We start from the raw sequence: 14577 nt of genomic DNA, 5'->3' as shown, positions 1-14577 counted from the left end.
CTTTATCAATGGGGGCACCCTGGCACAGACTGAATGCTTGATTACTTTTTTTTTCTTTTTTTTTGGGGGGGAGGGGTTAGCTTTACACATAATCTACATTTTTTATTCCTTATCTCTGGTCTTAAAGTGCCTGGCCCTCTTTAAGTTCTTAATAAAAAAAATCTATTAAAAGTGGTATCATCTCTACTATGCAGTCAACTGAACTTCTACCTACAAAATATTAGATTCTTGTTAAATTGCAGAATCTTGTTTATCATAAAAGAAAAAAAATACATCTGATGTCCATATTTTCTATACAAGTCCTGGCTAAAAGAAACAAAAACAAACAAAAACATTGCTGTGATCATAAAACAAAACCAAAATGTGAAGATTAAAAAAAAAAAAAAAAAAAAAAAAAAAAAAATTAACTGTGAAAAGCCATGTCTCAATGAAGCATTCTACCACTGAACTTTGTGCCCATACCAAGCACACATCTTTCTTTGTGAAAGATGTGCTCTTATTGGTACTGACTCTTAGCACCCTGTTAACTTATGGAAAAGAAGTTAAAAAAAAAAAGAAAAAAAAAAAAAGAAAGCATGAAAACAAAATAGAAAACATTGCTCAAGAAATATTTTTTTTCTACATAACCGCAAAAATCATCAAACAATTTAACAAATATGGAACCAAATTTCTCGTTAACCTGTGCTACATGTCTTTTACCTAAACAACTAACTGCACAAAAAAATGTCTTTTTAAGCCAGAAGAATTAGCCAGTGAAATAACTTTTCCCCGTCATTACCAGCTCCTTAAGCAACCCAGCGTCAATCACGCCCGTAAGTCCAACTGCCGCATATTCGCCAACCACTGAATATCTACATAACCACTTACACACAATACTACACTGTAGAGCATAGGAATAAAAACAAGTCTGTTGTAATCCATAGATATGATATGGCAAGCAAAGGGAGCTACATGGGGAGCAAGAAATATCATGATCTGTTTTCCTGGCAAGAGGAAAGGGCTGATTATGATTATTAATATCGCCCTTCTTTTCTCTTCGTTTTCCTTTCTTAATGATAAAAAACAGTCTCCTTTCTCTTAGAGGATCATGAAATCTCTTTAATCTCTTTTAAGAGGATGTAGTCTTGGATGACGTGGGAAGAGATGAGGTTTGTTTGTAAGCTACGTAAAACAGGAATATCGGGAAAGCTTACAAAATGCACCTAATTACAGGACTTGTTTCCCTTTTCTCTTATTTGTGTGTGCTTCTGATATAACATAAAAATTGTGAATGGAGAATACCTGTGTATTATCAAAGGGAAGGGTGGTTTCACTCTGAGAAAAATGCTAAATGAAACTGATTAAAGAAAAGGGAATTTTGCATTTAAGGCAAAAAACAGGACTGGAAAAAAGTGGATGGTTATCTAAGAAAAAATAAAATAAAATAAAATAAAGTAAAAATTTAAAAAAAGCAATTTCAAGTAGGAAGCCTAAAGAGTTGAGAGACATAATGAAAAAAACTACAATACCATGGGGAAAAAAGGTTTAAAAAAAAAAAGAATGATGAAAAAAGAAAAGAAAAGAAAAAAAAAAAAAAAATAGCACAGCTTATGCAATCATGTAATCATGTACTCGAACAGGATGCCTCAAGCCCGATGACAGCACCCATGAACAGAGAGTAGACATGCTGAGGACTGGGACTAGGCTCCGAGGGTAGTGATCCTGTCTTTGTTACTCTTGTTGTTGTAGTTTGTTGTTATCTCTAAACATGCTTAAATAATTATCTTCATTGTCATCAAAGAGGATAATGGGTACACTTTATAGACGATCAGAATTGGTTTTTCTGTCTTTCGTCTTTTTTTTTTCCTTTTGTCTTGTTTTTCGTATTTTTTTCTTTTTAACTTGAAGGATCTTTGAATAATCTGACATTGTTTCTTGTGGTATCAATGTCTTCTTATTTCATCATCTTCTTCTTCTTTGTTCTCAATCTGCATTGATCTTTCACCTTCTTCTGTGAATGCTTGAAATTAGTTGTAAACAGGGTGAAGATTGAGGTGCAGGTGATGGCGCGGAGACTCGTGCTGACTGGAGGTCCCCTGCTGTTGCTCCCTCCGAACCTTGATAGAAGCCAGGATGTGCAGGACCATTGCCTTGCAGTCACCGCACACGATCATCAGTTCCCCTCGCAGCCTCTCCTCCGCCTGGGTGGTCCGCGAGCGCTGTTTCTGTTTCCTTTGGGGTTGAAAGGAAGGGGGAGGCAAAGAAATTTTCCATTAGTCTCATGAGGGATGGTACAGAATGTAATGTATGCTGAACTTCTTTGTCCATTAAATTCAAAACATTACTAACCTCAAAATTAGACTAAAAAAGAGGAAATGACAAGTATATATGCACAATTCTTGAAAATATACTTATTTTCAAATACATCCATGCACAAACTGATAGAAAATAGCAGAGAGAGAGAAAAGGTCACCCCTCTCTCTCAACCCCAGAAAACATTCAAGTAAACCGTTCCTTACTTAAAGAAGTGATGTAACTGCATGCATAAAATAGTAGAAGTATTTAACAGAAAAAAATCAATTAAAGAATTCTGGAAAAAAAAAAAAAATTATAAAGAAAAGAAAAATGCCACTTACTGGGCTAAAAGGCGTTGCCTGGCAGTTTTACTTTCAGCGACACCGAGAGTCTGAGACCTCACCAGCTTTGGCCTTTTTGGGTGCAAACAGATCATGCGAAGCAGAGGGAGACAAGTCATGCATATTGAAAAATGAAAACCAAGTATAATAAAAACAATATAATTTTAAAAAATGCAAGGGTAAAAAAGGCCATGCATAATGGAAAACACCCAAGAAAAAATGTATACAGTGTGGCTTTTTCTTAAAGAAAGAGAAAGGAAAAGGTTATGGAAAAAAAAAAAAAAAAAAAAAAAAAAAAAGAGAGAGAGAAACAAAAGCCATTTGTCCAACTAATTACTTTAGCTGCTGTACATGCTTTGAAGATAAAAAGCCTGTAGTTGTTGCATATGGTTCAGAGGAAAAAAAAAAAAAATCCATCTTTTCTTGAATGTATGGCTACTGTGGTATTGCATAACTGATCTCAATTGTATAAAAATATTGCACAATAAATTAAATATCTAATTATATGTAATACACTCACTTTCCATAGATAGATTATACTGCCTTGGATGATGAATTATAATACAAAATACTAATAAATAAGATTTTAGTTTTTTTGAGTCTCTCCAAATTTCAACTAATCTGTCTTCTATATGTTTTCTTTTTCTGTGATCTCTGCCAATTATATCAACAAGATAAATTATTTTGTGCATATACATGATTCCATACCTTAATGAATCATTTGCATAAAGCTATACAATATACAAAGATCTCTATGTAACATATTTTTGTTTGGGATAACTTGCACAACCTATGCATTTAAAGTCTTGACTTGTATACAATAACATCTAAATCAACCACAATTACCACACTCAGTTAAACACAATGGGAATCAAGAACAGTTCTTACAAGAAAGGTTTTAGCCAACACACACTCAAACATCAAAAGCAAACAGCACAAGAGCTTACTAACTTGGGTGGCTTTTTCGCCCAAGGGAAGCGGTGCTTGATATCCAGACGACAAATTGTATGGGAGCGCGTGAGGCGACATCTAAGCAAGCAGGGCAGAGAGGGAGATTTATGTGAAACTATATACACAGGATCATTTTTCACATGCAACATTCTGGAGCGTCATCAGTAACCATAGAGAAAGGGAGAGGAAGAGAAAATGATTGGGAAAAAGGAAGAGGGAGGGGCAGGAGGGGGTCAGGATGATGGAGAGGGGAATAGGGAAGAGGAAAAGAGGCAAAAAGGGAGAGATGGAAATGGAGAATGTAAGCTAGAAAGAGAAATAAGAACAAGTAAAAATCATGCAAAATATGTATTTTTTAAAAGTTACGACAAGCATGAACATATTATTTCCAAGCAAGCCAAAAAAACTGCACAAGGTGGTGCAAAAAGAAAAAGAAAAAAAGAAATAAGTTATTCTATAACCCATGCCTTAATGCAGACAAGCAATCACAAGCAGAAAGTCAAAGCATTCAAAACAAATCAACAAAAAAACACAAACACACTTAACCAAAAAAATACTTTTTTGGTAAATGCCTAGCCCCAAACCCTTAACACTTACTTCTTGATGGCTTCATTGACATATGGTGCAGGTGACTGTGCAGGCAGCGAGGCAGGTCCCTCGACAGCTCTTGTGAGGGTTGGTGAGGAAGGTGCCGACCCCACACTGCCACTGACGCTGCTACGTCGTTCTGCGTTCCCACTGCCTGTGCTGTTCCCTGGCAGCTGTAGGTCCTGTGAATACAGTGTTTGGTTAACATTTAACTTTCATTTTGCAATAAGGACAAGGAACTGCTTCCTAAAGCACCTTAACTTTTATATAAATATCTTTTATTTTACAGGGTTAGTTTACTAGTACTCAGACTAGGTCTGATGCATTCTTATTCATCCTAGATTTCAGAGAAAAATGGAAAAGGTATCGTAATAAAGACCCTTTCAAATTTATACCATAATAGAACACACGGCAAAAAAAATAGCTTTACACACTCAGAAGCTGCAGGAAAAAAGAATATACTATATAAGCCAAAAAAATCACTCTTTCAAGTAACCAAGCTTTGGATTTTCTTTTTGTATTTATATGCCATCATGACGCATGCGAAAGGTTAAGTGTAGGCAAAGCTCTGGCTGTCCAAGTTGGCATGCAGCCATTCGTAAAACAGCAACAATTGTGTAAATACATTATCTGAGTGCGTGCATGGACATGAAGCCACGGGAAATTATTATACAGAGCGGTTGCGTCAAGGATCAAATGCCTGGGGTGAAAGCAAGATGTTTTCATATTTTCTCCTCTATAGCTCAAACACGGACACTGAGTGAATAAGATGTTTAGCATACCGTAGCAGAGTGCGTTCAAATTAGCTCCACTAAATTCTCTTTTGACATACTGCTACATATTTTATGCTAACTCAAAGGACAATGCTGTGGGTGAGAGGCAGTTTATGTACATATTTCTGACCAGTGTATGTCTCTCTCATTGAAGGGAAACTCCTCTCAAAAAAAAGATAAGCATCACGAAGCCAGGAACTCGAGAGAGGGAGAGAGAGAGATGGAGAGTGTGTGTATGTAGTTCTTCTTTTGGGCCGGTGGGGTGGGCGGGGTGGGGGGGGGGGAAAAAAAGAGAAAATGAAAAGACAAAAGCTTCACTCTTTCTCAAGATGTCCACAAAAAAGAGAGAAAAAAAAAAAGCCCTTTTATCATTAGCTTTCCTGAGCTGTACCTGAGGCAGGATGTGAGTGCTTGCCGAGTGACTTACGCTCTCTTCGTGCTCTGTTACCTGAATGCGTTTTACGATGTGTTCAGAGATGTTAAACTGCAAAGAAAGTGTGTGTGGCTTTACTCCAGGCAACACCATCAGGACCTCCTAGCCTTTACAGTTATCTTTTACCTTTATTAGTCACTGACATCGGTCACTCGCTTTCAACACCAAGACAAGGTCACCATCCCATCAAATCCTTTATCAAAATGAATAACAAGGAAGATTTGAGGGCAAAAGAGGGAGACTAATACTTTGGCAATTTGATGCTGGGTTAGTAAATAGCTCTTTGTATCCTCCAATGTTGTCTAAAGAAGCTTTCTAATGCCCAGAAACTGCTTCGAGATGGGGGTGGGGGCTAAGGGGTTGAAGACGCAGAATGGGGACTGGGGGAACAAAATAAGGTCAAAGAAAGGGGAAGAAAAATATAATGCCTTCTCACACTTGTTTGTCTGTCTGTCCTCATGAGACAGAATATTCTAAAATCATGCACCTTATATGTGCTCTACCATGCAACCTCTGTAATTGGTCTTGTGATATATTTGTGCAAGAATTATCTCTCTAATGAATTCAGCTCACCAAAACGTAAAGGCGTCTACTGACATTTTCCACGCCCTTTTTCTGTAAGATTTGAAAATTTTAACTTTCTTTTCCTCTTTTGATTAGTTATCTTTTGGAACTACAAACAAAATACTCACATCTTTCATTAACCTGTATCATAATCTATTACTATAACAACTTGGTATCATCCTTTCCGTACATCTAAGTCATTCACCTCTACAATAACATATAAATAATATTCACCAACATCCTCTTTACAAACACACAGAAACACTCATGCACATTGACTACATAAAACCATTAACAACTATTTATCACTGTTATTCAAAAAAAAAAAAAAAAAAAAAAAAAACATGAACACTATGCAATACAAATACACATATATATCCAATAAACAATAGAAAATTCTTTTCTACTCAAACATTAACTTTTGGATCAAGCATACCACTGATTCATAAATCTATGTTATCTCATTTCAATAAAAGAAAATGCCCTGTGGAAAAAAGAAAAAAAAAGTAAAAAAGAAATATATAAAAGACATAAGAAAAATTATCTTAATGTTGCCAAACCTCTTATCAAAAAAAATATATAAAGAAAATAATAATAAAAAGTAATAAATAATAATGGCTAATGACTATAAGTAATGATCATTTACCAAGAGAGCCTGTGCATTTAACACTATTCTCTTCTTTTCTTCACATTAAATCAGGTTATCAATTATGAATTCAGAGGGTAATCAACTTTGAATTCTGCAGAGTTAATTAAGTTAGCAAAATCATCTGTCCTAAAGAGCCTCATAAGCCTAAACTGCACAATCAAACACCTGACTTCTCTGCCATATTTGCAAAGGTAAAGAGAGGGAAGAAGTCTCGTAAAATGCTTGCAAAAGGAAGTTCCATTTGCATACCACATCTGTTCCAATCTTGTGTTCCAATCTCTAGAGATGAACTAGGCTCATTTATCTTTATCCAATATCCATACAGAAAAAAATCAAATAAAAAAAATTATTACAACTAACACCTTACATGATAATTAACAAAATAAATGAAACCAAAAACTTAATGTGAAAGGGGACCATAATACTAAGATCTCACAAGAGAAAATCTATCGACAGAAGTAAATAAATGTAGTCAAGTTTTCATACACAATATGGATAATTGAGACAAAAAAAAAAAAAAAAAAAAAAAAGTGAATACAAAAACACAAGTAAACGAATAAAAGAAAAACATGAAAATCAAAAGATGTAAACAAATCTATGACCTAAAATAAAGGAGCCAAAACACAGATAATTTATTAGATGCTAACCGTAAGTCTCGACAAAATGGAGCGAGGCAGAGACATGTCTTCGTCCTCCTCTCGCGGGGACAGCGCCTGTGGGGTCAGCATCTGCACAGGGATGTTTGAAAAGTGCTCGGTGGGGATGCGCATCTGCCAGGGAATGAAGAGAACAATGACATAATGAACAATAAAGGAAAAGGAAAGAGGAATATAAAGGATGGGATTTGTAAAGTTAGGACACATGAAAAATGGAAGCTTTAAGAATATGAAAAGAAAAGAAAAAAAAAAAAGAAAAAAAAATGTACAGTCAAGAGGAATATGGAAGGAATTAATTGTGGAATCTATAAAAAACAACAACAGAATCCTTCAATGTGAACAAAATGTGAAAAGAAGTTATGGCCTTGATTTTCTTCCACTCTAAAATGAAAAAAAAAAAAAAAAAAAAAAAAAAAAATACACCACAACACATAAAAAATAATGTGCCAAACACCCCCACCTCCAAAGCCTCACCTTAGTAACACACTTCTTGCACACTGTTCTCTTGCAAAGTCTGCAATCCTGTCCTCTTGGGCCGAAGAAACCGAAGCGCGTCTTCATGCACAGGAAGCAGATCTTGCCCTTGGCCATGTCCTCCTTGATGGACAGGTCGAGGGGCAGGGCTTCCAGGTCGGCCTTCGTCAGGACGTTGCGGATGTGAACCACCTCCTCCAGGGTGAGGGCCAGGCAGTCGAGCCGGGACGAGAAGTGTGCCTGGGGGAGAAGGGGAGTGGTTAGAGTCTTATGTAGTTGCGCGAAGTCGTACACAGAAAACAAAAAGGGTACGTGATGCAGTTATGCAAAGATATGACATGTATGGTTAGACACAGATTATGTCAAGGATGAATTAACCCTAACAACTGGAACTAAAAAAAACACTAATAATAGCAATAAAAGAAAGAAAGAGCGAAAAAAATAATAAAATAAAAGAAACAAACAAATAAAAAACAACAATAATAACAAAAAGGAAATAGAGGAAACCCTCACCGACGACAGGAAGTCCCTCTGCGTCTGCGACGTGGAGGGGATGAAGTCCTGGTGGGCGGGGGACATGGGCGCCGACGAGTTGGTGGACTGGGGCATGGACGAGGGCGGGGTGATGGAGTTGGAGGAGGGGCGAGCCTGGGAGGGCGTCTCGCACAGGGTGATGGAGTGCCGTCGCTCTGGGGTGCCCGTGCTGCCGTACTTGGCCAGGTCGAACGCTGTAATGAAAGGGGGCGGTCAGGACAACGCTCTATTTATACACGCTCTCCCTACGTACGTGTACTAGGCATACCTCTGGGAAAAAAACACCCTTTTGTCAACCCTTGTTGATACGTGGAAGTTATATTTATATCCTGAAGTTATTTTATTGACGTCGACGAGCAAAATACAACGCGCTGATACAACACAACAAACATAAACAACTAAAAAACGTAAAATAACCCCCCCCCCCAAACCCATAACCCTCAAACCCCATCCTCCCCATCCGAACCCTGACCACCCATTACATACCCTACCATACCCTACTCCCATACCCAATTACATACCCATGCGCGACCATGGTGACGTGGGCGGCGAAAGGGAGTTGTTGGGCGAAGGACTGCGGGGGGAGGTAGCCTTGATGAGGGGCGTGTGTCCCAGGCGCGGGCTCGAGGGCGGGATGTCGCTCAGGTCATCGTCGTCCTCGTCCTGTGGAAGGGGAGAGAGAGAGAGGGGAGATTAATGGAGGGAAGGGGCAATGCGGAGAGGAAAGAAGAGGGAGATGGAAAGAGAGAGAAAAAGGGGGGAGAGAAATGGAGGGATGGGGCAATTCGGAGAGGGAGAGAGAGAGAGGGAGGGGGAGAGAGTGAGGGGAGAAAAAGAGAGGGGAGAAATGGAGGGAAGGGGCAATTCGGAGGAGAGCCAAAAAGAGGGGAGATAGAAACACTTTGGAGAAAGTTAGATAGATAAACGGATAAATAAATAATTATCTCGATGAAAACCAAGTTCAACCTTAGACTCTAGATGCATAATTTAATGGCATGATATGAACATCTATTACAAAGGGAATAAGTTGTGTGTGTGTGAGAGAGAGAGAGAGGGAGGAGGAGATGAAGAGAAAGAGGACTGAAAGATGAAGAAGGAGAATGTCCATGAAGAAAAATTCACACACAAAAAAATAAAAAACGAGAAACAGAGAAAGATAAAGACTGACAGGAACAGAAACAAGAGAGAGAAAAAGACCAAAACAGAGAAGGAGAAAGAGAAGGAGATAAAGAAATAGAGAAAGATAAAGATTCACAGGAACAGAAAACAGAGAAAGAGAAGGAAATCGAGAAATATAGAAAGATAAAGATTCACAGGAACAGAAAAAAACAAAATAAGAGAAGGAGATAGAGAAACAGAGAAAGATAACGATTCACAGGAACAGAAAAAAGAAAAAAGAGAAAGACTAAAACAAAGAAAGAGAAAGAAGGAGATAGAGAAATACAGAAAGATAAAGATTCACAGGAACACAAAAAAACAAAATAAGAGAAGGAGATAGAGAAACAGAAAGATAACGATTCACAGGAACAGAAAGAAGAAAAAAGAGAAAGACTAAAACAAAGTAAGAGAAAGAAAAAGGAGACAGAGAAAGAGAAAGCCTTAAACAGAGAAAGGGACAGAGAAAGAGATAGTCAGAGATACACAGAAAAAAAAAAACCCAAAGAGAGAGAAAGAGAAGAGAAAAAGAGAGACCGCTGGTGGTGTCGACTCACCTCCGCGGACAGATTGAACCTGGGCGCCTGGATGAGCTTCCGCCGCGGCTTGGGCGTCGGGTCGTTCAGGACCAAAGGCCGGGACGTCTCCACCACTGCAACGGGAGGAGAGGAACGTTAGTCAGGTCACGGCAACGTTTCACGAATGACACAAAAATCATGGCGAGGTTTCCGCAACTGCTATAATAAGTTCATTAGATAAGAGCCACGTCTTTGTCAATGCAATGAAAAGAAATCATAGATCATTAGTTCATAGCAACCTTTCTACCAATGTAATACATAAATATATATATCAAATATAAATATACATACATATATATTACATATACACATAGAAACACGTTAGTTGTTATTCGAATATTCTGTGTCGTATTTCCGTCCACCTCGTTATGACAAACAGACGGAGCAACGGCGGGAGGGAAAAATACCAGAAACATAGCCACATTCGGGCAAACAATACCGTGAGTAAAAAGAGGGCGCCGGGTTAGGAATAACAAACGGCGACGAGCGACAGCGCTAAATATATTAAATGCACAAATGAGGAAAAAGGACACTAGAATATATAAAAAAAAAAACGAAAATTGGAAATGCAAATATAATAATAATAATAATAATAATAATAATAATAATTTCGAAGTTGAAAACTATCACATAAGAAAAGACAATGAGAAACGAAAGAGAGAAAACAGAGAATACGTATAAAAGAACAAGATTAAAAGAAAATGTAAAAAATACACCCGCCCACACGCCCACAACACACCAAACTCACATTCCCATAAATATGCAAATGACCTCAAAAGCGCGCCGTTTCGACAAAAGCAAACGTCACCAGGCAAAGCGCCATCACCCCTTCACAGCAGGCCTCCCCCCCCTTGCCCCTTCCCTTCGCTTCCCTCCTCTCCCTCCCTTCCTCCCTCCTCCCTTCTTTCTCTCCCCCTCCCTCCCTCCTCGCTTCCCCCCCTCCTTACATTCCTTCCTTTCCTCCCTTCTCCCTCCCCCTCCTTTATCACCCCCTGCCCCGCCCACGCTCTCTCACCCGGATACAAATAAGATATTTATCGCTAATATATGACTTACTATTTATAAATGTCGTAATTTTTCATATTTTTTCCTGTGATACGATATTTTTGCCATTTTCGTTGTGCACATACATACATACATACGCGCGCATTATATCATTTATATACCTTTTCATTCCCTCTCTTCGTCGCTTAATCTCTCTACTTGCCTCTTATTAAATCTCATACATTTCTCTTTATCACTCTTTTCATCACAGACATCTCCGCGATTCCCAACCTTATCTTTCATCAGAAACAAAATCCCTCTATTGTGAACCGACTCCCCCCCCTCCCTCCCCTCTCCACGCCCAGCAAATACAAGTGGGCGTTATCCGATAACAGCAGCTCTATCATTCTGTTTGCTTACCCCCCTACCCCCCTACCCTCTCCCCTCTCCCTTTTGAACTCTTACCAGGTTCCCTCTGGATCTTCACTTCAGGTATCTCCTCTTTCTTTTTCTTTCTCTTTCTCTTTCTCTCTCTCTCTTTCTCCCTCTCTCCCTCCCTACGACAAAAAAATAGAAAACATCGTAACTAAGCGACGCCGACGGGAAGACAGAAAACAAAAAAACCAAAAAGAAAAAAAGGCAAAAATAACAAACTCGTTACCCAAGGTGCCACCCGACATCTTGGCACTCAAGGAGGAGATGCCACGAAAGAGTGAGAGTGCCACGATGTGCCCGTTCCAAGGGGAAAATGAGAGGAGAAGAGAGGGGGGGGCGAGGGGAAGAGAGGGAGAGGGGAAGAGAGGGAAGGGAAGGAGAGCGGAGGAGAGAGGGAAGGGAAGGAGAGCGGAGGAGAGAGGGAAGGGAAGGAGAGCGGAGGAGAGAGGGACGAAGGGGGGAGAGGTGTGGAGGAAGAAGAGAGGGACAGAGAGGGATGGAGAGTGGGAGGGGAAAAAGGGGGAGGAGGAGAGAAAGAAGGAGATGGTGGGAAGGGGAGAGGAAGGATGGCGTGCAGGTGAGGGAGGTGAGGGAGATGAGGAAGGAGGAGGAGGAAGATGAGGATGTGGGGATGAGGGAGGGGGGGAGTATGGAAGGAAAAGAAGGGGGAAAACGAGTAAAAAAAAATAATGCAAAACTAACAACGAAAATAACAAAAACAATAAAACATAAACACTACATAATTAAGGCCTACACTCACTGCCATTAGCGTTGGTGCTGAACAGCCAGCTAAGAGCTAGGCACCCTGAACAGAAGCTTCTAGAATTCACGTCGCGCCCCTGACATCCCCAAAATGAACAAAACTTGCAAAATAACAAAAACTAAAACAACAACAACGACAACAACATTTATAACCATATTACTTGCATCAAAACAATATGAGAAATAAAAAACAATATTAATATGAATAAAACCACCCAAGCAACAGCAACAACAACAACAAAGAAACGCACACTTTAACATACTCAAAATAAACGAAAAATACAACAACAACAAAACAAAATAAAACAAAAAATTTCGTGTTCCGCTCGTCTTCCGTTTTTTGTTGCTTGGAAATAACAACGTCATAGAAAACGGCAGTCCACATTGGTTTGGATTAGGGAAATAAAGAAAGCGAGAAAAAAAATGCATAAATCAATAAATCTATGTATAAACAGTTAAGTAAATGTATAGAAAAATAGATAAATCAACACAATTGCAAAGTAAAAAGGCCTGAAAAAATAGTTAACGAATAGAAAATATCCCCTCCAAAAAAGTTTACAAAGAAAAAACAAGAAAAAAAGGAGAAGAGGAAGAAAATAACCATGGAACAAGCTAAAATATAAAAGCACAAGAATGGCCCCCGTGTCCAGGATGGCCAACCAGAATGGGGCCCACACATCGGTAGGCCTAACGGAGAGGGAAGAAAGGAACAGGGGGGGAAAGTCTACGGGGATCCACGCCATGTTTTATTTAGTGGGCTAGATTCTTTCAAGGTCTTTTTCCTTCTCCGCAACTGTGTTCATATACACCGCACTCTTGCAACAGCTGCTGCATGTTATCGGCATGTTAGGATCTCGGAGGAGGGGAAAAACAGTCAATGGCTTTTCTGCTAAAGTTGCGTGATTGAGCGAGAGGGGAGCAAGTGGGGAAGAGAGAGAGAGAGAGAGAGAGAGAGAGAGAGAGAGAGAGAGAGAGAGAGAGAGAGAGAGAGAGAGAGAGAGAGAGAGAGAGAGGGAGAGAGAGAGAATGAGACAGGGAGAGGAAGGGAAAGAAAGGGAGAGGGAGGGAGAGAGAGATGAAGAAAGTAGATTTCCTCTGTCCTAGACGGATTGTAATGGTAAATACCAAGAGAAAGCTTTTGACAAGATTAGTGAATGAAGGAGGGGGAGGAAGGAGAGGCGGAGAGGAAGGGCGTAGGGGAGAGGGGGAGAGAAACAGGGTAGGGGAGAGGAAAAGAGAAAGGGAAGAAGGGAAAAGAAGAGGGGGAGAGGGGGGAAAGAAGGGGAGCGGGGGAAAGGGGGGCAGGGGGAAAGAAGAGAGAAAAATGGAAGGGCGACTGAAAGAGGGGAGAGAAGGGGGAAACGAAGGGCTTGAGGAGAAGAGGGGAGAGGAGGAATGGGGAGTGAAAGAAGGGTGATGAAAGAAGGAGAAAGGGAGAAAAGGGGGATAAGAAAATGAGGTGAAGGGGAAAGGGAGACTGTGAAAGAAGGGAGGGGGGAGGGGGAGGGGAAGAGGTGTAGGGATACAAAAAATGAGGGGGAAAGGAAGAGGGGAAACGTCTCCCAGGAAAATGATCAGGTGTGTCGACCTTCACACGTCCTCGCTCAATACTTCTTCCGCCCCGTGCCCCTCACCCCCTCCCCCTTTACCCCATCACCACCCCCCTCCCTCCTTCCTTCCTTCCCCTTCGTCCTTTCTTCCTTCTTCCTTCCCTCCTTCATCCCCATTCCCTCCACCTCCTCCCTCCTCCCCCATCCTCCCTTTCTCCTTCACCTTCCTCGTCACCCCCCTCCTCACCCAAACAAGTTCACCGCCCTCCCCCTGTGTCGTCTCCGTGACCTTGCCTTCACCTCTGACCCTTGCCCCTCCCCTCCCTCCCCTCCCTCTCCCGTGCCCCTCACCTGCCCCAACTCGAAGCCTTATCAGTCACTCAACTTGCGACGAACTTCTGGAAAATCTCAAACTTTTTGTTTGAACTCTTTCTCTTTCACTCACTTCATATCTTGTATATTCATTTTTTTTTTCTCTCTCTCTGTCGCTTACTCTTTTTTCTTGTGTCTGATAGTTTGTATTGCTGTCTGTCTGTCTGCGTGCCTCCCTTCCATCCCTCCTCTTCCCTTCCCTTCCCTTCCCTTCCCTTCCCTTCCCTTCCCTTCCCTCCCTTTCCCTCCCTCCTTCCTCCAGCTTCATAACGCCGAGTCGCAGCCACAGCCGCCGACACCCGACCTCCTCGACGAGGGCTGGGAAACGAACAGGCGGCGACCAGGCCCGACAGATTCCTTCTTTGTGAGAACATCGAATCGTCGTCGGGTTGGCGTGTGTTTCTCCTCCTCTTCTTGTCCTTCGCCGTTGTGACAACCTTGCGGTCTTATGGTTCTCTTACTTTATTTTCCTCGCCTCCTTTCATCCTGCTCTTCATCTGCCTC

General features: G+C 40.6%; 1 protein-coding gene across 1 annotated transcript in view; it reads right to left on the bottom strand.

Moving 5' to 3' along the window:
• Positions 1 to 395: 395 nt before the first annotated feature.
• LOC125038357 (protein spire-like) overlaps positions 396 to 14577 on the bottom strand; it is a 42241-nt gene continuing 28059 nt past the window's right edge. Inside the window, exons 8-16 of the mRNA XM_047631849.1 lie at positions 9950 to 10044; positions 8759 to 8900; positions 8217 to 8431; positions 7704 to 7943; positions 7221 to 7343; positions 5319 to 5411; positions 4164 to 4336; positions 2616 to 2687; positions 396 to 2211 (exon numbers count right to left, since the gene is read on the bottom strand). Of these exons, the coding sequence (XP_047487805.1) occupies positions 2007 to 2211; positions 2616 to 2687; positions 4164 to 4336; positions 5319 to 5411; positions 7221 to 7343; positions 7704 to 7943; positions 8217 to 8431; positions 8759 to 8900; positions 9950 to 10044 (1358 nt within the window). The 3' untranslated portion in view covers positions 396 to 2006. The remainder of the gene's footprint in view (positions 2212 to 2615; positions 2688 to 4163; positions 4337 to 5318; positions 5412 to 7220; positions 7344 to 7703; positions 7944 to 8216; positions 8432 to 8758; positions 8901 to 9949; positions 10045 to 14577) is intronic.

This window comes from Penaeus chinensis, chromosome 3, assembly GCF_019202785.1.
Source record: "Penaeus chinensis breed Huanghai No. 1 chromosome 3, ASM1920278v2, whole genome shotgun sequence".
NCBI classification, from domain to species: domain Eukaryota; kingdom Metazoa; phylum Arthropoda; class Malacostraca; order Decapoda; family Penaeidae; genus Penaeus; species Penaeus chinensis.
This window is presented reverse-complemented; position numbering and strand designations above follow the sequence as displayed.